The sequence below is a fragment of the Saccostrea echinata genome, unplaced genomic scaffold (assembly GCF_033153115.1).
Source record: "Saccostrea echinata isolate AGI-Se365-2 ecotype Australia unplaced genomic scaffold, CSIRO_AGI_Sech_v1 ptg000009l, whole genome shotgun sequence".
Lineage (NCBI taxonomy): Eukaryota > Metazoa > Mollusca > Bivalvia > Ostreida > Ostreidae > Saccostrea > Saccostrea echinata.
In genome coordinates, this window is record NW_026889758.1 from 12,590,834 (window position 1) to 12,618,828 (window position 27,995).

General features: G+C 33.8%; 2 protein-coding genes across 3 annotated transcripts in view; one reads left to right on the plus strand and one right to left on the minus strand.

The window, feature by feature from the left end:
- Nucleotides 1-1,054: 1,054 nt before the first annotated feature.
- On the minus strand, nt 1,055-17,061 carry LOC133183321 (ubiquitin thioesterase OTUB1-like). The gene is made up of 8 exons (XM_061318280.1): nt 17,012-17,061; nt 12,153-12,205; nt 11,197-11,295; nt 10,938-11,056; nt 9,899-9,983; nt 9,484-9,584; nt 4,284-4,374; nt 1,055-1,499 (listed from the first exon to the last, which is right to left on the minus strand). Exons 1-8 carry the CDS (start codon nt 17,040-17,042, stop codon nt 1,302-1,304), a joined length of 777 nt encoding a protein of 258 aa, XP_061174264.1. The 5' UTR covers nt 17,043-17,061; the 3' UTR covers nt 1,055-1,301.
- A 68-nt stretch (nt 17,062-17,129) lies between these two features.
- LOC133181791 (adenylate cyclase type 10-like) overlaps nt 17,130-27,995 on the plus strand; it is a 33,080-nt gene continuing 22,214 nt past the window's right edge. Inside the window, exons 1-3 of one of the 2 annotated variants that reach the window (XM_061316387.1) lie at nt 17,130-17,178; nt 25,865-26,056; nt 27,282-27,419. In XM_061316387.1, the coding sequence (XP_061172371.1) occupies nt 17,169-17,178; nt 25,865-26,056; nt 27,282-27,419 (340 nt within the window). In that variant the 5' untranslated portion in view covers nt 17,130-17,168. Of the gene's footprint in view, nt 17,179-24,782; nt 24,868-25,864; nt 26,057-27,281; nt 27,420-27,995 lie in introns of those variants that run through there. The other variant, XM_061316386.1, reaches the window with a different exon arrangement.

The following is a 27,995-nucleotide window of genomic DNA, read 5'->3' on the forward strand; positions in this document are numbered from 1 at the left end:
TTTTGTTCATCAATATCTAATCTTTAAATAATTTTCCGGAGGGCAAATGCCACGTACCCTATGTTGAAATGAAATCGATAAGCTCATTACACCTTTATATGCAATATAATTTTCTCAATGTCCAAATAACAATTTGATTTAGAGTATAGAGGGGTCCTTAAGGAGGCTGGGGGGTCAACAAATTAACCATCAGATATAACTTAATTTTTTAGATATGATATCTTAAGCTGTTAACTATCATTTGGCACACAAAAATTTCATACATTTTAGTTTTAAAATTTGATCATTTTTGTATATCTTTATATGGAGCTCTTCTTCTAAAGGAGATCAATATAGTCTGAAAATGGCCACAACCACCCAGCCCTCTTAATTGTAAAACCTTCTTCTGAGGAAGGCTCAGAATTTTCAGTAAGAAAACAAGTACATGTACTTACCGCAACTCTTTCAATATGTCAGTCGAAAACGCAACATTTTACAAATAAATCATACAGCCGAAAGGCATAGGAAATCGGGCATAATTGAAACTACTGCATTTGATCACTTCCACGATAGCAAATGATACTTTTCACCGGGAATGTTCTAAAGCCTCCCAAAACAACGTGTCCATTAGTATTTTGAATGTTGATTCGTGATAAAGTCAAGTTTCTGAGACCAGGCAATGTATTTGATTTTATTGTTTGTTTAACGTCCCTTCGAAAATTTTTCACTCATATGAGACGGTACAACGCTGCAAATTTAGACCTGTTATCAGTACTTAGGGCCTTTGAGCAGTGAGAGATATTTTTTGTGCCAGCACTTACTGCGAAACAGGACCTCAGTTTATACAGTCTCATCCGAATGACAGGTCTCCACGTCCCTCATGAGATTGAAACCCCCTAAATGATGATCAACTCCTTATTCCGCGTCTCTAGAGAAAACGTTCTAACTACAGCGCCACGCGGGGGACTCCGACAATGTAATATATACTTCTAATACACATGATGACGATTTTACATATAATACCCTGAACCTCTGGACATTTATATTCTTCAAATGACATCATAAAAAGGAGCGGGGGAAGGGTTTTTTTTTCATGTTTTTATTATTATTGACTTTTAAACGAAGCTTGACAGATTCTTTGCCGTAAGAAAAGTTCACAAATGCAACCCTTTAAGACATTGCATAATTCCTCTCCATACAATACATCTAAGTTATCTCACGTAAACACATCTATACTCCATAAACAGAAAAATTCTCAGTGTCTCACAGAAAAGAAATGACATAAAATGTAAACACTTGGAAGTCTGTCACACACACCACTGTTAGGTGTACAGGATGTCATAATGTCCTGGTCTGTATAGCAGGGTAACCACTGGCTTAGAATCTTCCGGAAAATTATGATGATTACACTGGTCTCCTTCCCCACGATCCATGTACTCCACCCTCACTGGCACCCCCAGGGCTGATGTCAGGGCTATTATCTGTATGTGGTCACTTTCTTTACCCATCGGCTCAACCTCCTGAAAAGTATATGACAACACATAACAATTCAAACAGGATTAAGTAAACCCCACTCCCTTGAAACATTATTATAAAAAAAAAAAACCCAAACATTTTAATGAAGTTAAAATTTTGTGGTTGTTTATTAATATGTGATCATATTGCAGTCATTTTCGCACAGCTTTCAATTTTTATTTATTTGTTGTTGTTTTTTTTTAATTTATATTATTTACATGTGTATATCAATCAATAAGAATTCCTGAATAAATTCTGCTAAACCCTTGATTATTCCTGTATGTACAGCACAGTTGTATTTAAATTCAGATCTATTGTTAACCTCCAATCACCAGTGATATCAAGGTTCGATATTTAAGAAGCTTGACAAATGAGCAGAGAGAATGAGGCAAAACATAAATTAAAGATGTTTATTATTAGACCTCTTTCTTCCCCAAAATAAGACCCCATGAGTCTCTCTTCCCCAGGTAATACCTCTGGCTCATGAGCCTCTTCTCCCAAAACAAGACCCCGAGTCTCTTCTCCCTAAATAAGATCCCATGAGCCTTCCTTCCCCAAATAAGACCCCATGAGCCTCTCTTCCCCAAATAAGATCCCATGAGTCTCTTCTCCCTAAATAAGACCCCATGAGCCTCTCTTCCCCAAATAAGACCCCATGAGCCTCTCTTCCCCAAATAAGATCCCATGAGTCTCTTCTCTCTATATAAAACACCATGAATCTCTTCTCCCTAAATAAGACACCATGAGCTTCTCTTCCCCAAATAAGATCCCATGAGTCTCTTCTCCCAAAATAAAACCCCATGAGTCTCTTCTCCCTAAATAAGACCCCATGAGCCTTCCTTCCCCAAATAAGACACCATGAGCCTCTCTTCCTCAAATAAGATCCCATGAGCCTCTCTTCCCCAAATAAGATCCCATGAGTCTCTTCTCCCCAAATAAAACCCCATGAGTTTCTTCTCCCTAAATAAGACCCCTTCCTTCCCCAAATAAGACACCATGAGCCTCTCTTCCCCAAATAAGATCCCATGAGTCTCTTCTCCCCAAATAAAACCCCATGAGTCTCTTCTCCCTAAATAAGACCCCATGAGCCTTCCTTCCCCAAATAAGACCCCATGAGCCTCTCTTCCCCAAATAAGATCCCATGAGCCTCTTCTCCCTAAATAAGACAACATGAGCCTGCGCAGCACTGTTAAGGCGTACTTCGAAGAAATCAACAGAATATAAATGTGCATAAATACATACCTTTTTAAAATGAATTTTAATTTTGTAAAGGTACTATATTATCTTATGACTTTAACATTCTTTGAAATAACATTGTATACCCCGCTCTGTACTGAATTTGGTTTGGTCACGTTATTTGATAGTCACGTGATAAATGCATGTAATGTGTACTGTATGTAGGTCACAAACAAATTTCAATATCGCAAGGGCATACCCTAGTTAAAATTAAAAATTAAAGTATTAGATTGTTTCTACATTACTTGTGGTTTATGGAAAGTGCTGCTGCTTTAAATAGAATTCGCATTTTATTAGTTTAAATTTCTAGTTATCTTGCTAATGTCGAAATATGTGTGACCCTTACCAAGTAATTTGTGTATTTATTAATAAGTTATGCTATCGATTTCAGGAAAGCAGCAGCACTTTTCAAGTTAAGGAATATGTCCATTATGTATTCAAAAACTGGTCAAGATCTTTTAAGTGTATGCCCTTGCGAAAGTGCGATTTAATGAGGCAACTTGGCGTGAAACATGCACACCCTGTAGACAAAAACACGGTAGAATTAATTCAATACATTCTCTCGATATTTTTTAAATAATGGCACTAAACAAACGTTTCAGATTTGTATTAATGGTCTACCTAAGATTTTCAAATAATATTCTGTTGGATAATAAAATGCATTTTTCACTGTGAAAAAATACTTGATCCGCCTCTCCCTGCACATAAAATGCGTCAAACTTTACCATGATGACGTCATGTCGACAAGTGCATTGCGATCAGTGACTTGTTTATATCTTGCTGTGTGGGATTTAACTAGCGACAAAAATGAATGCAGTGGTAAGTTTTGATGTAGTTCATTACTCCTATGCAGTTTAAATTCGCAAATTACTTCATTTTCTGTTATTGTGAGGAATTGCTATATTTGTGTGATGTCACAGTAAACTTTTCCCGTATAAATTAGGCCCCGCCCCCTTTATGCAGCCTTAACAGAGCTGCGTGAGGAAAAGATAAAACTCCAGATTAGAATCATCAGCTTAATCTGCCCATTTTCTTTGCAAGTATATTTTTATAGATGTTTCTTGGAGAAAAAAAAATATAATAAGTAGGAAATATATCAACATAAGTAGACATAAGATCTACAGTCTACAGACATCAGTAACTTGAATAAAGAGGGTTATGTCACGATTTATCTCACATTACCTCTTTGGAGCCCTGATTAACTAAACAGGATAAACCTGATTTATCAGAACATGGACCTTAAATTCTGTGTCAACTATACATCAGGTCAGACATCTTGTGGAATGCTCTGGGTAATGTACTTAGAAATAAACTATTTACTGCCCTGCAGATACTATATCTCATAGCTTGGCATGGACTTTGACACCAAACCTTTGCTTTCCTAATTTTATGTCTACAAAAGATAAATATCAGTTTAACTGGGACACTTAAGCATGTGTTTAACCTATCTTTGTCTGGATTAAGATTGTCATTTTGTTGATTTTGTAAATTCCAAGATTTTTACACGATCAGTCTGATTCCCTTATACTACTAACATAAAACCTAATCCCTACCTGATTGCAGAACTCTTTAATTCCTCTTTCTCCTTCGATGAAATTACTGAAAAAATCAGCTTCCTTTTGCAAATGACCAGAAACAACCAACCTATAAAATTTCACAGCTTATTAGACAATTTCAATTTTCTTTTAGAAAGTAACCAGACACAAAAGATCTATAGCTCACTGTGTAGACAAGTACAGTGAATGCAAATCTGTAGTTCACTGTTGTGTATAAATTAGATGGCTGCAGATCTGTAGCTCACTGGAGTGAACTGATACATAATTTGAAGAAAAAAAACTTGGGATTGTTTCCATATGAGCTCAGATGAGCTAACAAGTTGGTGAACTGAGCAATAGATTCTTGACAAGTATGAAACAAGAGAGAATTCCTCTTTAAAAACCATTCTGAGTTCTGAAATATCTTTGAAAGTAAAGGAATTTATTGGAGTGTTTGATGATGCCTATCCTGAAATTAAGAAACTCCCTTCTTTATACTTTAATTCCAGAAGTTTTTGTAAAGTTTAACATGGATTTTGCTGGGAAATCTGATATGTCACCTCAGGATTTCATTGACAGAGAAAGTAATGAGCTTTAAAAGGGTGCATTATTACAGGGAAGAAGTGAGAAAGAGAAACATCAAAACTGTAGCTTGTGGCAAAAGTATAATAAAAATTTACTTAATTATTTCTATGCCATGAATTGAACAAATTTTCATCTACAAGTACATTACATAAGGAAGTTCCTAAATAAGTGGCAAACTTTTAACTTAGAATTCTAATTTGTTAACTGTAAATCAACCCTTTCATCTAAATAAATGTAATAAACTGATCTGGTACTTTTTTATTACATAATACATGAATAAATAAATGTACAATGTGCATACTTTTCACAAGCTTCTGCTTGTCTGTGGTTACTATTGTGATTTCTAAAAGAACAATGCAAGAAGAATTTAGGGCACCTGTCTACAGCTTAATCCATGTTCTTATCTGTCCTGTTAGTCTGTTACTGATTTTCTTTTAAACTCCTATTACATGTTTTTTCATTGCATTGTAATAACATACAAATGAGAGGGCAAGGGGCCACAATACTCACCTGGCTCAACTTGGCCTGCTATTTTTTCATCAGAATATTATTTTAAAAAGATTTTTTCCTATGCATTCCTTTGTAAAACTTTTACTGAGGTCCCACCTAACCCCAGTTGGGAGGGGGTGTATTTGAACAAATCTGAATCTAGTATGCTACATGAGGATGCCATAGTGGATACCTAAAGACAATCTATTTTTTTTACTCGTCACCCATGGACAAACTCGTCAAAATATTGTCGTATGTAATTAATATGTGCATGTTATTTGATTAGCTGCTGCACAGAGTAAAGATGGCAAATCAACAAATCACAGTTTACATTACGTATGTATGTTTGGCAATGACAAATACTTTTCCGTAGTTAAAACACCGATTGCAAACAAATCCATTTAGCAGTTAGAGAAAGGTACTCATATATTATTCCCGACTGGTATTTGATACCACTGACCTGTACGACATGTCTTTTATCATTTTAAAACAAAATTTGCATGTTTTAACGGTAGTCACCATATTAGAATAAGCAGCAAACTTATATATGTACTTTCAAAATTGAAGAGTTCCAACTTTCTGATTGGTTGTCTAAAATCGACGAATTTGCATATTTAACAACAATATTTCAATGAATTTGCCCACGGGTCATGAGTAAAAGACGAGATCACTCGTGGGTATCTGTTGATGAAGGATGCTTGCATATCAATATCACTAATCATGGCTTCCTTTCCTTCTTCAAAAGATTTTTAAAGATTTTTTTCCTACAGTAAATATTTCCCTGTAATACTTTGATCATCTGTTGGTAGCCCCATCCTAACCTTTTAGGCTATGATTTAAACAAGCTTAAATTTACACTATCTGAGGATGCTTGCATATTTATTTCAATAATCATAGCCATGGCATATTCTTCAGAAGAGGATTTTTAAAGATTCTTATTAAAAATTTTATCCCTTAATGTGGCTCCATCATGCCCCTGGGGCTATAATTTGAACAAGCTGATTCTACACTACCTGAGAATATTACAAATCATGGTCCTATTGATTTTTAAAGATTTTTTGCTATATATTCCTATGTAAAACTTTGATCCCATATTTGTGACCCCATCCCCAGCCCCGGTGCCCTGATTTGAACAAAACCGAAACTTAAAATTAAGTTACACCTTTTTTGTCCATTGGTTTTTGAGAAGATTTTTATATGAACGCAATCGAATTTTCACAATTTCTTAATGATCTCCCTTTAAAAGAGGGCATAGCTCTTCATTTGAACAAACTTATTTGAATCCTCTTCATCCATTTACACTTTGTGGCAAATTTGGTTGAAATTTGCCCACTGGTTCTGGAGAAGAAGAAAATATGAAAACTTTACAATGCCACTGCTGACACCACCAACAATGACAGACATTGACTTTAATCAGAAAAGTTCTTATGAGCCTTTGGTTCAGGTGAGCTAATAATACTTGGCTCTGTTTTGACCATTTCTATAGCACTAGTGGTGTATCTGCAGTTTCTGAAATACTTCCATGGAGTAGTATTTGAGAAGATGTGATAGAAAGCAGTGGCTATGGCAGTGACATCACAGTAATGGGTGTGTATCATTACCACTATTACCACTACATTTTCAAAATTTTCATTACCGCTACAAAAACGGTTACATTACCGCAACATTTAAAAGTTTGCATTACCACTACATTTTCCCTTTCCTTATCCAGCAGCTTTTGCATGTACAGATTGATTTAAAGTACAACATATATATGTATAAGACCCATTTCCCCTGCTCACCACTGGGAGGTGAATGTAAGGCTTTGAGCAGGATGTTTTTTCCCCACTTTTTAAAATTTCATTTTCTTTTATTTTAATAAAACATTTTAGAAAGTTTTAAAAACAGAGAACTGTTCATGGTCAAATATTGTGGATTTACATGTATAAAACAGTGTAAAACATGAAATAGCTATGTGCAAAACGTATGATAAAAAGAATCCCCGATGGTTTGTGGTTGGATATGATTTTTTTATCCAACTCATGTTTTCTTGTTATCCCCTTTGCTAAGGTTTGGGGATGAACAAAAAAACATGACTCGTTGGATAAAAAAATCATATCCAACCACAAACCAAAGATCATATGTATTGTATATAATAAAAATTGTGTATTTTTTTTCTTGATCTAACATTTTTATTATGCCCCTGTATCGAAGATTCCGGGGCATATAGTTTTTGCCCTGTCCGTCCGTCCGTCTGTCTGTCTGTTTGTCTGTCTGTCTGTTTATCTGTTTGTCCACAAAAACTTTAACATTGCCCATAACTTTTGATTGATTGGAGCTATGACTTTCATATTTCACATGTGTATTTCTTGTGACAAGACCTTTCTTTGGGTACCACCATATTTGACCTTTTGACCTTGACCTAGTTTTACAAAATTTTACCCAACTTTAACCTTGGCCATAACTTTTGAACAGTTGGAGCTAGGGCTTTCATACTTCACATGTGTAATCCTTGTGACAAGTCCTTCCTTTGGATACCAACAACTTTGACCCTTTGACCTTGACCATGGAGTTCGACCCTACTTTTGAAAAACTTTATCCTTGGCCATAATTTGTGAACCATTGGTGCTAGGGCTTTCGTACTTCACATGTGTAATCCTTGTGACAAGACCTTCCTTTGGATATCAACAACTTTGACCCTTTGACCTTGACCTTGGAGTATGACCTACTTTTGGAAAACTTTAACCTTGGCCATAACGTGTGAACCATTGGTGCTAGGGATTTCATACTTCACATATGTAATCCTTGTGACAAGACCTTCTTTTGTATACCAACAATTGTAATCCATTGACCTTGGAGTTTGACCTACTTTTGCAAAACTTAAACCTTGGTCATAACTTTTGAATGATTGGTGCGTCAGCTTTCATATTTCACCAGTATATTTCTTGTGAGAAGGCCTTTCCTTAGGCACCATTATTTTTTACCATTTGACCTTGACCTTGATGTTTGACTTACTTTTGAAAAACTTTAACCTTTTCCATATCTATTCAATGGTTGCTGCTAGGGCTCTCATATTTCACAGGTATATTCCTCAAGACAAGACCTTACTTTGGGTACTAACATATTTGATTTGCATTTGAGAAAGTTTAACCTTTCCTATAAGTTGCCATACGGGGGCATCAGTGTTTCACAAACACATCTTGTTTAAAAAAAATCCCCTTCATTAAAGGTCACAGTGACTTTTATGTATGGTGCTACACCTTCTACCCAAGATGCATTAACTGACCAAGTTTGATGATTCTAGGACTCGTAATTTTCCAGTTATGAGTCTGACAGGATTTTGCCATATTTGGCCATATCATCATAATTAAATGTCACAGCGACCTACTTTTAATGTGCGACACACCTTTTACCCATGATGTATCACTGACAAAGTTCGATTATTCTAGGCCTTATAATATCTGACTAAGTTATGAGCTGGCCATACCATATGTGTCGTCTTAAGATTGACATATGAAAAATGCACCATACCTATAAACTATAACTATAAACTCAACAATGGGAGTAAATTGCCATCTTGGACTTTGAATTTGATTTGGAGAGCTGAACCTGCAAATCAATAAGCTCATATTTGTTTTATGATGATTTCACATGCGCAATGACCAACACATCAGCATTTAGGAAAATCATCGCTGTAGCGATTCAGACCAAGAAAATGAAATAAACATTTAGGTTTATAGATTACAGAAACAGATGCTGAAGTGGGTGGGGATATTTTTTCCAGGATGGCAACTTGCTTCTCTTTTTGTGTTTATAGGTATGGTGCTTTTTTTTTTTTAAAATAGGGTATTTATTGCCTATACTGTATACATGGCTTCATCTTTCTTAAAACAACTTGTTAAGTGACTTAAATTAAAAATCAAATTTAAATTTAATAATTTTATTTTTTAACAATCCAGAAAATGAGCCCCTATGATTAGATCCATCCCCACTGTCCAACAATCTGATACAGATGACATTTAACAATTGGAAGGGGCATAACTCTTTGTCAAGCTAAATCTGTGATAAGATATAATGAAGTACAGTGGAATTACCATCTGCTAACTTTTAATATTTAAGAGTTTTCATTTTTTGGATCTTTAAAGTATAATAAGTTCAGCCATACCTGAGGAATACCACCAGATAATCTGACAGCCCCTGGTCATTAAAGGTTTGTAGTAAGTCTTCTACTGTACACATCTCCAATTTGTTCACGACATCCATGAACTGAAAGCCAAGACTCATATTACGCACAGTGAAACAATTCAGTCTTAAAACATCAGATTTCTTATCAACAGAATTTCAGATGTTTGACATAAATCACACATAACTAAAAGAAAGTAAATCTTTCAAATTGGTAAGGAACATGCAAGATCTGGCGGAAAACTTGTGCCACATCAGCACAAGTACATCATGTCTGTAAGATATACCTGGTGTAAGTGTATACGGTCACCATCCTAATTTTCTGGATACAGTTAACATATCATAAGGAAAATTTATATTAAATTTATAAATATATGGTGTAAAGAACAGTAACTCACATTTTCATGAAAATCATCTATAGTAAATTCTGGAAATCCTAATTGAACTAAGCTATCTCTTGTCTTTTGAGCTACTTCTTTAAATCTACAAAAAAAAAAATATGATTTAATGAAGTATTACATGTAATAATACTATTTTTTATTGAAATGACCTTGGGTCAAAGTCATACGACACACTCTCAGGTCAGATGCAATATTTGTGTCAAGTATGAGCTTCCAAAAGTTTGGCAAGGACAGAATTTTTGCATTTTTTTGAAAGTGACTTTGAATTTGATCAAATGATCTTAAAGGTCATGACACCCTTAGATCCTATACAATCTTTGTGTGAAGTATGAACTTCCAATGTTTCTTCATTTGAAAGTAATAAACATTAATTTTATACTTTTTTATGTCAGATACCCAATACCTTAGGTTGAGATCAAGACATATTCTCAGGTCATTATCAATCTTTGTGTCAAATATGAGCTTCCAATGTGTCTCTAAAGTTATGATCTGGACATGATTGCATGGACAGATAGAAAGACAGCTAGACAGCTATACTACAGACAAAGTGTAGGCTAAGTCTTAAAACTCTCATAAAACTCTCCAATTTTGCCAAATATAAAGTCCCTAACTTGCATGATTCAAAAGTTATTAGGAAGGTTAAAGTTTATGAGAGAAATAAAGAATGACAGATTTTCACACAGAGCAAAAACAATATAAAATATAATCAGTCCCTGGGCAAAAAAATTATTGCACATGCACATACACCATATTATCAATTTCAAAGTACATGCAATATCATTTAAAAAAGTAAAATATTGATATATCAGAGCAAGAAATAATTTCACTGGTCACTTGAGCTATCACCTAAAATTTTTACTGGTCAACTGAATACTTTCACTGTCCCACTGGGCCAGTAGATTTTAAAAAAACTGACCCAAAACTATAATAATAATTGTAATACTTTGTTTACATTGTGATACTTAATAGTACAACTTAACCAAAACAAGGAATGACAGAACATGGACGCAATCTTGTGACTGATAAATGTACTCACCTGCTATAATCTGATTTGTCTTCTACTAATGTTTCAAAATATCGGAATCCAAATGCTCGGTAGAAACAGTTACCATCACCTCTTACTTTGCGCACACATGAGAAACGATTTTTCAAATCCTGCAAAATACAATTTAAGCATAAGATATATATTTTTGAACTACGATTAATCAGCAGAGAATTTGCAATCTTTGCAAGAAATGGAGGAGTTCATGAAGAAGATAAAAGAAATAATTAATAATTGCTTGTGATTTTGATACCTGTACTTTGTGAAGGTAGATTTGATCTTCCTCTGAATATTCAGCACTGAATTCATCAAAACTAATTCTGTTGCTGATCAAGGCTTGGGTCCTAGCAATCTAGAAAGTGCATAAAATGATACAACGAATATAAAGACAAACTTATATATGATCCAAATAATGAAAAGATAGCACACAATTATGTATTAAATAATGAAAAAAACAAAGAAGTTTATCTTACAAATACATGTATTCTGTTTGCTGGAAACACTTTCAATACTTTTACAGTCTTTCATCAGGTGTCATCTTATTCTTATGTGTCCCTAGTGACACTGTAAAAGTATTGAAAGCATTAAAGGTATAGGAGGTTTGGAAGTTGAACATCTTTGTTTTTCATCAATTTATATATACATATAAAAGAACTGTTAAAAATATTTAATATTCAAGATGACTTCTTATTATAATCCAGCTGAATTTTTATTTATCTTTTTTTTTTACTATAAATAAGCATGTACTATCTTGCAGAAAAAAGAAGATGTGTTTGTTAAACTCAGACCCCAAACATGGCCAGGTTGGGATGTCACCAATAGTTCCTGGACATACTAGTTCTGTGATTATGTAAGATTCTGTGGACACAGAATGCTGTTTTCAATTGAAATTTAACGTCAATTACAAACATTGGTATATGATCTAGACTAGTATATTTTGTGCATTATCCCTCAGTTATGGACAAATAGACAAACACGTTGTCCTTGATCCAAGTTCATCTGAAACAGTATTCATAGCTGAATGTGTGCCAAACTTAGAAAAATTTACCTTCAATGGTACAAAAGTAAAAGCCAAATATTAAAGTTTGCACAGACAGAAGGAGGGACCGAAAAGAGATTAAATTATGCTTCCAACCTTTGATCTTTGCGGAAATAAAAACATGGTAATAAATTGTATTATAACATAAAATAAGGCCTGAATGTACATACCTCCTTTTCAATTTCAGACTGTTGTGCTAGAGTTGCTTCATCATAATTCTTATCTGTAATATGGAACACAAGTGATTTTATTTTAAAAACAAATTTATGTAAAAGAATTTAACTTCCTTAAACTATATTTTTAGATAAAAGTTTATAATCTAGCTGATAAATGATTTACCTAAAATGGTATCATTTTCACACAATGTTATATTTTCCACATTAAAAATAATAATATAAAAAAAGCGGCCCAAGAGCCACAATGCTCACATGAGTCGCGCTGGCTCTGCTATTCATTTGAAAGATTTTCCCCTCAATATTCCCATAAAAAATTTCTCCCAAATTCTGGCCCCACCCTTACCCCAAGAAGTCATGCCTTATCTGAAATTTAATCCCGAATGCTTATGGATTCTGAATGCCCTGTCAAGCAAAATTTGATCCTGGATTGTAGTCCCACCTTAACCCCAGTGTCCATAATTGAGTAAACTTGAAGCCACACAATACAGGAATCTTTGCAAATCAGTATGATTCAGTGTCACTCTGCTACCCTTGAATTTTCTAAATATATATTTCCATGTAAAATTTCGAAAACCTATAGGGCCACCCTAGTCCCAGGCCCTGATTTTGACAAATATGAATCTGCACTACATTGAGATGCTTGTACATGTATAATTAAATATGAGTATTTGTTTCAGTTTTTTTTTATTGAGAGGAAGATTTTTAAAGAATTTTCCTGATATATTCCCATGTAAATACTGATTTGATATTGTACTCCCATGACCATAATTTGAACATACTGAAATGGCTGCTCTACCTGAGGATCCTTGCATACTTAAGTGACTAAACATGATCTTCCTGTTCTTGAGAAAAAAGATTTCAAATTAAAACTTTGATCTCCTACTGTGACCCAATCCTACTATCAGCTTCATGATTTGAACAAACTGTAATCTGCATTACTCAAGGAAGCTTGTATGATAATATGACTAATAATTATGGCCTTCCTCTTTTTTGAAAATATTTTTCCCTTTTAATATTTCCATGTGTAAAATTTTGATCCTGTATATTTGCACCATCCTACCCCCAGGGACCATGATTTGAAGAAACTTGAATATTCACTACATGACGATGTCTGCAAATAAATATAGAAAAAACATGGCCTTGCTGGTCTTGAGATTGAAGATTTTTATTTTTAAAGATTTTTCCTATCTGTTCAAAATTCTCCTACTGTGGCCCAAAAAAGGGGCCATGAATTGAACATATTTGAATCCACACTTTGTCAGGAATAGTTCACAAATAATCGCATGGCCCTTCATTTAAATAAATTAGAATTCCTTTTACCCAAGTTAGGTTGAAACTGGCCCAGTGGTTCTTGAGAAGAAAATGAAAATGTGAAAAAAAAAAAAAAATGACAACAACAGAAAAGGACAAATTTTACCAAAAACACTCACTTCAGCCTTTAGCACCTTAGCTCAAGAGAGCTAAAAACATGTACAGTAAAACTTGTTTAGTAAGAACACCGATATAAAATATTTATAGATAAAGCAGTTTTTTTGGTCCCTGGAAAAATTCTTAATATGACAAACCAGCTGAGGTAAATGGAATGCGGGATGGTTCACCCCCAAAGACCATTCATGTTGATACGTTTCACCCCAAGATGATTCGTGCTGATGGTCAAGTAATGACCTTCTTTCATTAAGAGGTAATTATCCCTTGTTAGTAGTAATTATTAACTTTTAAATAACTTTTGCATTATTTTGTATTATTTCAAGGACCATTCTGTATTACTATAATTGTGTATTATTTTCTTCATTAAATAAAGTATTACCAAGGCATTTATATATTTTTGTTTATTAATAATGATATTTTGATCTAGAGCAAAATGGTTAAGTAAGTAAGGCCATAATAAAAAAATTCCTAGATTCTCATCCGAATTTTATGAAAAATCTAGGCGGGTGGGTGGATTTTATTTTCTATTTTTTATTTTTTCCATTGTGCAGATTTTTTGTTGACCTGATCAATCGGTGCAGATTTGTCTATAATGCCGAATAAAAGTCATAGTAGAGGTCCATTTAAATATGCATATCTCTTACTACACATCATCACCAATCTTTCACAACCAATGATCCTTGTTTAATAAATATTACAGCAATTACTATATTGTCTGCTGTTAAAATCATGCTGACATTCGCGGGATTTAAATCGAAAGTTGAATGGTAGTTGAATACCGATCCCGATCAGAATCAAGATGAAGAAAACAGAAATAAAAAAAACCGAGGTGGGGGTAAAAAATCGGGGCAGGCGGGGATGAGAATCTAGGAATTTTTTTATTATGGCCTAAACAATATTTTATAGTGATATGTACAGTACAATGATTAATATTTTATCCAAATTAACTATCCATACAACTGACCCATACACATATGAGGGGTGATCAAAAAGTTTGAGAACTAATTGAATTACTTCCAAGAAATAAAATTAGGTTTCAGTGTTTATTATTTTATAATTTAATTTTGTTTGTATTCTAGCCTCTGATTGGTTAATATCCAAAAAGGAACACAAATTATTTCTGTATAACCTGGTTTGGTATGGGGACACACCCCCCCGACAACAGCTGAATCGTCTGTATCCATGCAATCCTCTCATTTCCAGTCCTCAGGATTCATGAAAAATTCCAGATTTAATAAATGTACCTTTAGCTTCAAACAGGAACTCGGATCTTACCACATGTAAACAAAAAACATGGCTGCTAGGACTATGTATCAGTTTTTACCTCCCCTTGCTTCCCATCACTTCCGTTACTAGGGTTGTATTATTGAGCGGCAAATTTGAACTAATAAAAAGCAACGAAATTTTACACCCACAGTTGTTTAATGATTTTAGAATTAAATTATAAGGAATGACTCTAATTCTTGGCCAAATTATTCGAGTATAACCTGGTTTGGGTCAGTTTACGCTGTTTTATAATCCGCTTCGCGGATTATAAAGCGTAAACTGACCCAAACCAGGTTATACTCGAATAATTTGGCCAAGAATTAGAGTCATTCCTAAATTAAAGTAGTCCTCTCTGATTTAAATGCTCATCTGCCACCATTCCGCCCATGCGTGAACCATGTTATCCAGGTGGTAGCGTGACATGCTCCTTAGCATTCTGTTCACAGAAGTTAAGAGATTATTTCTTACAATGCAAGTTATTTCTTATAACAAGAATAGTCCATTTGTCACAAATGGCCAAAGCTCGGCAATAGGAGGGGTGGATAAAAATATCTTTTCCCAGAATGAGCATGGTTACCATCACAACCCAACTCCTTTGTCTTGGGTGCATCGTTTATCCATTGTGGATAAAGTATGGGTGCCTTCTTTTTATCATATCTGATATGATATATAAAGTCTAAAGTAAACGATATTTTAGAGATTTAATAATTATATTATTGTTAAGATATTCAACTATTTTTGTAACTGTAACTTGGCGATCTTTCATAACAAACTGCTCAACTAAGGACACACATCTTCCCCAGCTTTCTTTCACTGGGCACAAGAACAAACATCACTTTTAACTATCTCTCTTCCTTCACTAAAACAATCAATCTAATTAATGATTGTCTTCTGGCAAATCTTTTATCTTCATAAACCTTGTACAAATTATTATATGCTACTGCAAAGGAATTTCCAAGATACATGTTAACTTAAAGCCGTTGGTTGCTCGAATACAAATGAGTCAACCATTTTTTGTCACAAGTCATCTACATATTGACATCATTTTCACATTGTGACGCCACAAACATGGAGCAAACATAATGTAACTTCTGCTATTTATAGAATGTTTATGACTTTAAGAGTGCCAAATTTCATTTTAATCCAAATTGTGGTTTTATAAAGAAAGCAAACTTTTTGATCATCCCTTGTAATTATGCTTCTCACAGCTTTTTCTCATTATGCTTGTTATCAGAGACTGCAATTAAAGTTTTTTTGGATAAAAAAAAGGACTTTCTAAATTGGACATAAACAACTTATAACGTAATAATACGTTTAAGTTTAACAACATATTTCCAAGTTCACTTCAGGAGGGGGGAGCAGCAGAAATAATTGACACATAGCCTGCATAGACATCTATTCAAATCTTGTTTGTTTTATTTTTTTTGCTTTCTTGTAATGCAAAATTTCCACTTTTCATAATGACGCTTACGGCTTCTGACGTTTTCCTGGCATGTCAAATATCAAAATCGTGAAAAACACCTAGAAAAAGTAAGATATTTCAGACTAATATTGATTATATTTGGCGTGAAACATCTCAGCGTAAAATGTCTTTTGGGGAGATTGGATGAATTGTCAATTATGGGGCCAAAGGTCTCATTACCAGGTATATGTATTTGTTAATAAGCATTCAATTTTAATTTCCTGTTGATGAATCTAATGTTTAAACCACTGATCATTTGAGTCTTGAACTAATCAGGTAAGTTAATTCAAACATTAATCTTGCATGAAAACAGAGAAATTAGTACAGTCAAAGGATCAAGGAAAAAATTACTTATTATCAGATTATCATGCACTTTTTCTTAACCTGTTTTTTTGTGAAAACTCCACTTCAAAAGAAAATATTTCAACAAATTTTATATAACACAAATATTCATGTTATAAAAATTCATATTCCATTAGTTAAAGTCCACAGTACAGATCATGCAAAATTCTGATAACATGCCGACCAGGAAACATCATCTGATCATGTATGAATTGGTCATGATGGTTGTTCCAAATAATATTATGATCTATGTATTTTTTTATACGTCACAGTTGCTTTGATCTCTGTATCTACACCTAACCTTCAAATTATGAACGATTCTAACGGGAAACACAGACAAAATTATAAATTGTACCTGGATCAAAATGAAAATTTTCCGCCATCATGAAAAGTTCCGAATGCTCATGAAAGTGAAAATAGATGAAGTGCGAGTATATCCGAGTGAAGAATTGTTTGGCCCCTGTGACGTCACAATCCCGTACGTAGTGACAAAAGGCGGCACATTTCAAGAGATGGCAAAAGGTAATTTTATATTTTTATTTTTATCCCTTAAATTACACTAATGGGCCTTACGCATATAAACTAATCACATTTATTGTAATCATTACTTCTGGAATTTGGTCAAAGACATGAAAGCAAAATAATTTCCATCTTCTATTTGAGGGAGGGCTTCTAGCTCCCTATGAATAAATTTTGCAATGAACTTCAGTCAGGACTGTGAGTTCTCAGTAACCTTTTGTTGCTTTAAGGGGGATTGACACTTCGCCATTTTTAAAAGCTGATAAAAGAATAAATGCTTACATAAAGCGAAACATAAATAAAATAGAGTATAAATCAGACGTCTCTCGGTATAGTTTTCTAACACCACCATGTACAGAAAACTACAGTTATCTACATTTTACTAGCTATTTCAAATATTTGTTGCTAGGGAAAATGTTGTTAGAAACAAAACAGGAGTCAAAGGGATTCACACTACCAAGCACTCAGCTGTATACGGTGTAAATGTAACTGGTTTATTTCAAGTATTCGTGTCACAAAAAGCAAAGTGGTAAAACCCTTTTCTAATGAAAATTAAACCAGTTATAGTTCTGCATACCAGGAACACCATTTGTATTATGATATATATCAACAATATTTAATCCTGACATTCTTTGCCCTTTTGACCCCCCCTTTCCCACCCCATCCCGGTCCTCTAGAACCATCTTCATTTTGCACTACCCTGTAATTCTTTCATGATAGATTTAAAAAACTAAAACTGTTGTAACAAGACTCAAATTTAAAGTAGCCCAGATTCTTTGATTCTTTGGTTGTATGATCCCAAAACTAAATCCAGATCCGCTTCCCTCTGTTTACACTTCAAATAGTCAAGTTAAATTCAATGTATGCGATAATCCTGCATAAAACTTGCCAGTAAAATAGCGACCCAGGTTAGTAGATAAATGTATGACAAAAAATCTATAACCTCGCCTTAAATTGTCAACTACGGCTAAATTTAAATTTTTTTTCGCTGTCAAAGTTTAATCTTATTGATGGTAAAATATTACGTCACTTCAGTTGGATATACACTAGTACTTTTAGCACCTCTATGGTAATACGTGAATTAAACTGTTATACTGTTTCAGAAATTTTCTCTTAAATTTTATTATCGATGTATTTCAGGGTTTTACTCTAAAATTTTATTATCGATGTATATGGAGGTATATTTCTTTTGTTTGCCTGAAGTTCTACATGTAATGTATCATGAAAAAAAAAAAAGATTCTTAATATTAAAAAAAAAAAAACAATTTCAAGAACCATTATCATGCTGAATAATAATTTGAAGAACTGTATACATGATATTTAGGTGGCATTTATCCTACCAAAACCACAGCGTTACTCGCGTACACATTCTACTGTGACTTAATTACTGGCGAGAAAATGCACGAAATGCTAGAAAATCCAATGTACTTGGTGTTTACAATAAATTAGCGGGTCTGGCTATTATTTTAAGTGCCCGGGGCCACGAAATGGGTGGTGAGACCCCTAGGGTCACACGGAGAAAAATTAAATCAACTGTTACTAAACCACAAGGTCCGACAGTAAAATAAATGACGTTCCGCTTTTACTGGAGGGATTTCTACTAATGATGCAGAAGTCAATCTTGGTCTGAAACGAAGTTTCCATAACAGTTAGGAAATACACCTGTGCAATTTTTATTGAGCCAAAAATAGGGGAAAAGGTGATAAAAGACGACAGGATTTAGGATCTATAAGTTTAAATACCGAGCTTTATATCGATTTCACAATGGAGACTTACATAAGAAGTTAAAACACTTATGTAGACACCAGAAATAATTTGGGAAAAAATCAGATCACAACATTTTGATCGATCCGTTTAAAAATATTTACTATAGGCCGCATTCGGATGACCGGATTAAACGATTTGGAGTTGTCTGTACATAAAACCTTAATGTTTCCATAGTTAATTAAACAACCAGGCAGGAATTCACGAAAGGTTTCTGTGAGCCAGATTCGCCGACCCGTTTTTGACCTTCTGCAAGATGATGTTTAATTGCCTTTGTTGACAGTCGAGGACACAGGTTCTTATATACGTGCATATTTTACTTTCAAATACATCTGCTTATGTATGGAAAACTCGCAAAATATATCAGGTAATTTTTTGAAAATATAATTTGCAATTATATACATGTATATAATATTATATGTAATATATATACATAGATGTAAGTTCCGGGTTTTAAAAAGCGTGCATAACGAGCTTAATTCGAGGCCTTTTCGTCTCCTGCATTTTTAAATAATGAGGAAAAATCATTATTTCTAAAACAGATAATTCCATTTATAAATGTTTTTTTGAAATTGAAAGTTATGGTTGAAGCTCCGTTAACTCGGTCAATTCGTAGATGTATGATTAAATAATGCGACAACTGTCCACACTTCATGTACTAGTATATAAATATATCATACAAATGATTTTTTTAAGTATTTGCATGTTCATTATAATCAGACTATATTCAATGTTTTACAATTACTTTGGAATGATGGGATATTTGTGTACATAAATTGTGATGTGGTGGCTTCAATTGCTGTTAAGAATGGTTTGTTAATCATTACGATAAGTCAACAAATTAGATAATTGTACATGTATCTAACACCTGTTAGGCATGTTTAAACCTTTCTTATTAGAATAATTAATAAAACTAACAATGTAAATTAATGAAACATAAGAGGATTATCTTTAAGAAGTTTTAAACAATTAAATCCAGAACGTTATTTTCAGCTCTTTTTGTCAAAGACCAGAAGAGCTTATGGTCAGATGTCCGTGTTCCAGTTGTCTGTTTGTTTGTCCGCCTGTCTATAAATAATTTTCAAATTGCAAATCCTCCTATATATTTGGTCTGATTTCAATAAAACTTGATACAGAAGACTACACTAAGATACGTAATTCTCTTATCTGTCTCTACTGTTTTATTTCGATGTGACCATATCAATCGTCGACGATATGACCATATCAATCGTCGATATACCATTTTCTGATCATATGCAATAATTTTATTTTGTTGATGTGTGAAGTTTCATTCCACGTGATTCAATATAAATCATATTACTTAATTTTAAAATCACCATGTTTTGTAACTCAATAACATTGAAACGTCAAAAACATAGCGTCAAATTTTTTTTTTAAAAATACTCTCCCTAAACATTTTACAGTCTGGCCCAACACCCACTCATTAAAAACGTTTCTGTGTCACTTAAAATTTATTTTGCTAACAATATTAAATGTTCCGCGGTAGTTTATTTTCGATGTTTCAGCAGGTTAAGAGTCTTGGGAACGTATAATAAATGCAATATTTAACAACCAAAAAATGATTTCTTAATCTTAATATGTGTATTTTTGGTCAGAAAAGGGGGGTGGTGTGACCCCCCCCCCCCCCGTCCCCTCTAAATCCACGAGTTAGGAGTTACTAACTCCTTCCCTCACAGATCGTCCTGGTTTGATACAGAGTTTCAATCATTCAGATACTGCCTGTGTCATTTATACACACATGCAGACTCCTTTTTGATATATTCCTGCTTCTTCTAACATTTTCAGAGTTTATTCTGTAGTACAACAAAATATTGTATCGTTAGTTGCTGCTCCGTGACGTTCTAAGACGTCATCTTTTTAAAAGGCCATTTTCAATGACGACTACTCTATCTTCTGAAATTGATTTCCTTTCAGCGAAGCAAAATATTAATTCATAATTTGGAATATGAAACAATATAACAATTCTTAATTAGAACGTCTACGATTTTTTTTTGTTTTTGCGCCATTTCACAGAGATATGACTACAGACATTAAATTACGAATTTTTTAGCTGCTGCGCAATCCCAATGTAGCAGTTTTTAATTCTGAATAAGTTATGAGATATTTTTGAAATTTTTCATACACATCATTCGAATTTATTGTTGAAACTTTCTACCAAAATAGGATATTATTGACATTAAGAAACAAAATTATGCCAAAAGTCTGCTAACTTTCCGAACAACTCTCGTATTAATTAGTATTGTAATTGGTGTATGGCACACACATGTAAATAAATGGTACTGATAAATTATAATAATTTCTCGAAATCACAGGCACTTGGGGTCTGGACCCCCCCCCCCCTTTTCCATTTTTTTTTCTTTTTAAATATGGGGTCGGGTCACCTTTTTCCTATTTTTGTATTCTAATATGCGCTATATGTTATCAATAATGGAACTCTTTTGTCTCTATATGCTGTTTTTAAATATACTGTTTTCGACTGATACATAAAAAGAGAGAAGGCTTGCAACTCTTTTCTCGTCGTCTGCCTCACCTCGCTTAAACTTCGCCTGATTATTTATCTAAAGCATAAGAACAAATGTACGGAAGCCGGTTGGTGCCAGGTAGAAAAAATATTTTATCTGGCGGCCGCCAAATAATTATCTGGCGGCCGCCACATAAATAACTGGCGGCCGCCAGAAACTTATCTGGCGGCCGCCAAATAATTTTCTGGCGGCCGCCAGAAAGTTATTTGGCGGCCGCCAGAAATTATCTGGCGGCCGCCAAATAATTATCTGGCGGCCGCCAGATAAGTTATCTGGCGGCCGCCAGAAAGTTATCTGACGGCCGCCAAATATTTATCTGGCGGCCGCCAAATAATTTTCTGGCGGCCGCCACATAAATAACTGGCGGCCGCCAGAAACTTATCTGGCGGCCGCCAAATAATTTTCTGGCGGCCGCCAGATAAAAAGATCTGGCGGCCGCCAGAAAGTTATCTGACGGCCGTCAAATATTTATCTGGCGGCCGCCAGAAAGTTATCTGGCGGCCGCCAGATAATTATTTGGCGGCCGCCAGATAACTTTCTGGCGGCCGCCAGATAAGTTATCTGGCGGCCGCCAGATCTTTTTATCTGGCGGCCGCCAGATCTTTTTATCTGGCGGCCGCCAGAAAATTATATGGCGGCCGCCAGATAAGTTTCTGGCGGCCGCCAGATAGGTTTCTGGCGGCCGCCAGTTATTTATCTGGCGGCCGCCAGATAATTATTTGGCGGCCGCCAGAAACTTATCTGGCGGCCACCAGATAAAATATTTTTCTACCTGGCACCTACCGGCTTCCGTACAAATGGAATATGCATACATCAATAAATTTGTTACACATTCTTCTTCCTTTTCATATTTCCATTTAATTTTTATGTACCCCCGATTTGTAAATATTTCGATTAAATCAACCGCATCTAGGGTAAATTTTGTTGATGTGCACTAGCTGGGACGGAAGTGTCCGGTATTTTCGGGCGTCATCATTAAGTGTAATGTCATTCGGAACTTTAAATGAAAGAGGGAAAAAATCCCGAATTTTCTCTTCATAATATATGTAACGGTAAGTTTTGTGTATAACAAGATAACTCTAACTAGCAGATTCTAATGGATGAAGATTAACATTTAACATACGACTTAGACAACCAAATTTCTCAATATTTTTATTTCAAAGCTTGGAATTTTTATTTAATATGAACATTTGTAAAGTTAGAGTTACCGATTGCACTTCCGTCCCAGCTAGTGCACATCAACAAAATTTACCCTAGATGCGGTTGATTTAATCGAACTATTTACAAATCGGGGGCACATAAAAATTAAATGGAAATATGAAAAGGAAGAAGAATGTGTAACAAATTTATTGATGTATGCATATTCCATGTATTCTTATGCTTTAGATAAATAATCAGGCGAAGTTTAAGCGAGGTGAGGCAGACGACGAGAAAAGAGTTGCAAGCCTTCTCTCTTTTTATGTATCAGTCGAAAACGGTATATTTAAAAACAGCATATAGAGACAAAAGAGTTACATTATTGATAACATATAGTGCATATTAGAATACAAAAATAGGAAAAAGGTGACTCGACCCCATATTTAAAAAGAAAAAAAAATGGAAAAGGGGGGGGGGTCCAGACCCCAAGTGCCTGTGCTCGAAATATCGGAAAAAGAAGTAATATACATGTAAATTACTTGTCCTTAATTACCATGTGAATCCTAACCCAAATTTCACCTTGTTATCTTGATTTAGTATGAACTACATTTTGTTTATTAATAAGAAATATACACTGCAAACATGATAGATTTTGTTTAAAACAGACTTTTTTAGTCTATCCATTTTTCATTTGAGCTCAATTTATTAGCATTAAGTTGTCGAAACATGATTTTTTTGGAATATCAAGATTTTGGCAGACCTCGAACTTCTTAAGTACATAATTGACGCCGAAGATACAAGCATAACTGCATTCTTCAATGCCAATGTTATCGAATCTTTAATGATAAGTTTAATCACATGTATTATTTCAAAAGAAAAAAAAAACGTTCATAGATGTATATCTTCATTGGCATTCAAAGATACACTATGTTTTACTGCCCCTATATTTAAGTTATTTTTCTATAGATTATGTCGTCATTCAAGATAATTATGTCAACATGCAACATAAATCTGTCGACATGTAACTCATTTACATTGACTTCCAACTTATTTACATGTATGTGGACATGCAACTTATTTATGTCAACAAGCATGTAACATAAATAAGTTGAATGATGATATAAAAAAAGATACATGTCAACATAAAAAAAAATCTGCATGCCGAGATAAATTAGTATATAGCCTGATGGAAATCACTTTTGGACGCTATTTGATTTCCACATTCTTATTTGATCCTTTTTTTTTTTTTTTTTTTTTTTTGCATAGTTGCATTTCATGTTGACAAGTTTATGTTGCATGTTAACATAATTATGATGCATGTCGACATAATTTTTATTAGAAAAAAAAACTTGCAATTGCATGTAGGGGATAGAAATATGCCAGCATATTTTATCTAACCCTTTATCAGATAACCAGAAAAAAATTGTCGATTTCTTATTGTTATTTTTACATATATAAGAGATAGGCCCTATTTTTGGACTAGAGACGTTTGACTTCTAAAAGTAAAGCTTCGAACTGAATGTAGAATAAGAATTTATTGCACAAAATCATATGATCAAAGAACTATATTATACACGAAAAAGTTACGCATGTCCACAATATGATAAAAAAAATATATATATCGCGATGATACAGGGTTTATATGTAATCATAAAAAGGAAAATTTTTATCGTTAATTACAAACATTTTAAAAGTTCTACACATTGAGAGATTGTGACCAGAGATTGATTGGCAAGTTAAGTCTCGGTAGCTTATATCAGATTCCTATTTATTATTTTAACTAGACCAATGCAACGTATATTGCGACCTCGCTGGTAGGGTAAAGGTTTGAAGGGGTCGTTGAATTCTGCACAAAAACGGGGACATAAAAACTAGCTATAGGATATTTATTATCAGAATTTAAAAGAATGACTTAAATCTCTGAAGCCTCCTAAACTCCTAACATTTCCAGCTGACTAACTTGCATTGTCCACAAAGTCCTTGATATAAAGATTCAACAAATATAGTGGGAGGGAAAAGAGATTCAGAAGCTCCGTTATGCGGGTATTTTTTTTTCCATCTCCTATTAGAATACTTTAGTATTTCCTCGTTGAGAAGTATCTAAAAACATCCAAAGTTTTTATTTGCACTTGTAAAGTACGGAATACATGGTTTGTGATTTCTTCCTCGTATGACGGAAACTAGGATGTAAATATTACATCACGGTGAGAAATGTCTGGAACTAAAGGTTGTGTAAAATCAGATGAAGGTAAAACAATGTTTCAGTCTATCACTTTTTATATGATTCCTAAATGATTCAGATTTCTAGTCATTGGACAAGTTTTTGTTCTTTTTTTGGTAAAAAAAAAAAAAACAAAAAACAAACAAACAAAAACAAAACAAAACAAAAACAAAAATCTTGAACACATACTTACAAAAAACAAAGTTTGACGATTAAATGAATAATTTTTAGGTAATAAAATGTTACTTTTAACGTGGTATAAGCTTTTTTTTTATGTTTCTTCTTCACATTAACTGGCACCTAAACTTGTCAAACATTACACTACACAGACCATTCACGGTAGTATTGTAGACTTTAAACTTTTCATTTTTAATTTTGCATTATATATGATAAACCTTTACTCTACTAGTATATATTTACATATTTCCGTTGTGTCAATGATATATTTGATAAATTCTACATTAGTTGGTTTTTCTCAAGGTATTTTTATCTGACTAAAATGTTGACAATTTTTCTTTCACAAAAAACGAGGAAAATATTTTTTCGAAAAGAATTGTAGGGGAAATACATATTGTATTACAGAGTATCCATATAAAAGATTACAAGATATGCAGTGTGTACCCGCATTTCCTGAATCTTTTCAAGATACGAGTTAAATTGTAGTTGTTGCAGTTCCTGCTTCAGAAATAAGTAATTAATTCGAAGAGGAATGAATGAAGTCAGCATAATTATACATGTAGAAGAAAAACAAATGTTATGTCGAAAAGGCTATGTGTTGAAAGGGTGTGTGTGTGTTAAATTATTAGTAATAAAATATACACAGTTTTGTTTAGTAGTAGAGGGAATAGAGAGTAAGGATAGATATACCAAAAGTGTTGTAGTTTTCTTAAAGTCTATAAATAGACTATCAATTGTTAGGATTTTATGGCCCTTTTTGATCTGCTTTCTTACTTTTTTCTGATTTCTAAGAGACACGCGGTATTCTTGAAACACCGAGTATGATATTTACATTTTTTTTTTTCAGATCGGAAGGGCACACCCAAGATATTACAGCTGATACGTCAGGCTCAGGGACTAGCCCCCAACCCTGAGGAGGAGTCTGCCCTCAAGAAACTCACACCCCACGTGCCTGGGATCGTCACATTTGCCAATCATTCACGTGCGCTGCCATGGACAACTTCCTATAGCACAGTGCTCATGTTTGCTGATATATCAGGTTACTAAATATAAATGATTTAAAACTATATATATATTCCTAATATGAGGATTTAAAACTATATACATGTATATTCCTAATATGAGGTCGATACATTGAAATATCGACATCACAAAAAGCAAATCAACCTTGCACTTCATGTTCGGTCGATATGCTTTTCTGTGAAGTCGATGTATCAATGAATGCATTCATTAAATGCAAATTAGAAGGTTTTATTTGTTATTTAAATTCTTTCGGACAGACAAGAAAGTAAAAGTCATAATATTAGAATTTGTATGGGTTTTTTTTTTTTAGATAATTCCCATGAATGCCTGACAAACAAACCCGATTTTATTAATCAAATGAGCACTTTTAAACAGTATTTCAAACAGTAATTAATGTTTCTGATTTTACATCCCAAAAAGTTAAGCTGAAGATTGTTGTCACAAATACTTCGATCTCTATTTTAACTAAAAATATAATAACATAATCATCAAAATTATTTGGAAACAAAACATTCGGCTGTTCAGTATGATGTAGCGAATATAATCTTTGTGTATGTGCCTAGAAGCACACCAAATGAACGCTGTAAAGCACGAGGCTACTGTTGTGTGTCCTGTTGCAGAATCTTACTTGACAAAATATGCCAGAAAGGACAATAATATATATATATATATATATATATATATATATATATATATATATATATATATATATATATATATATATATACTCTCCAAGCCCTTTCACGTGATGCACGATCTGACACTGTAGCCTGAATTATTTATAAACACAAAATGCATGACAAGAATATGTGCCAATTACGAACAACTATAAAGCAATCCAAAACAAAAGACGGGCTTAAGTCAAGTGTAGACGTCTTTTCTTACAATGAAGATAATTGTAAGTATAGTTGATTCAGGTCTGAAAGTACATCATAATACTGTATATCACTTTGGGGCTGAATCAATGATGTATTCCTACATGATACCCAAAACTGGTGTTTTACTCCGGGAAAAACTCAGCTTATTAGCAACCAAACTGATAAGTTTTTCAAGAGTCTATCCCTAATATTTAATATTTGCACATTTCAATTTTTTTTTTATGATAATGTAAGAAACGGACATGAAATGATAGAATGTAAGTTCAGATAAAATAAACACGTTTATCAGATATTCAAGAAAACTTTTGCAAGAATAGGGCCAAAAATATTGTAAAAGATGAGAAATGTCCCCAATCTTTTTAGGTTTTACTGCACTGTGTGAGAAGTACGGCGCTAAACAGAATGCAGGCATAGATCAACTTACCAAAACTCTCAATGCTTATCTAGGAGAAATTGTAGAAAATATCATTTCATCAGAAGGCGATGTTTTAAAATTTGCAGGTAAGATCCGATATGTTTTATCTATAAGTGTATTATTTAATATAAAGATTTTTATACCCGAACTTTCTAAAGAAATTATGAGTATATTAATTGTCATCCTGGTCGATCCGTTTGCCCGTCTGTCACACTCTTCTTCCTCAAAGTCCTCTTGTATATTAAGTTGTAGCCAATTTATCTTCTGGAATATGATAGGTGTTGTCCTGTGGAAGTGCAATAAGATTTTAAATTTTCAGTATAAAAATAGGCCAAATTGGGGGCCTAAATTGATACCTTCGAAATCACCTTTCTCAAACTCCTCTTCCATTTTAAGCAGTAACCAATTCATTCTTTGATGTGTATGTTGTATCCTGTAGATCTGCAGTATGGTTTGGGAATTTTCATTTTCATCTCTTGGGCCAACTGTGGGTCGAGAGATGACGTTTTTCGACAAACTCTTCTTCCTCTAATTCCTCTAACATTTTAAGCAGTAACCAATTCATCTTTCAGAATATGATAGATGGTGTCCTTTGGACGTACAATTCACAGCTTCTTGTTTCTATAATAATTTTTTAACCTGGTATAACATAATAATTACTA

Excerpts from the sequence above, each read along its gene's own strand:
- LOC133183321 (XM_061318280.1), bottom strand. The coding sequence starts at position 17,042 with ATGATGGCGGAAAATTTTCATTTTGATCCAG. Across the intron at positions 11,057-11,196 it reads TCTACCTTCACAAAGTACAG|GATTTGAAAAATCGTTTCTC; the intron begins GTATCAAAATCA and ends TGTATTTTGCAG. Across the intron at positions 4,375-9,483 it reads TATCTGGTGGTATTCCTCAG|GTTGGTTGTTTCTGGTCATT; the intron begins GTATGGCTGAAC and ends GAAATTTTATAG.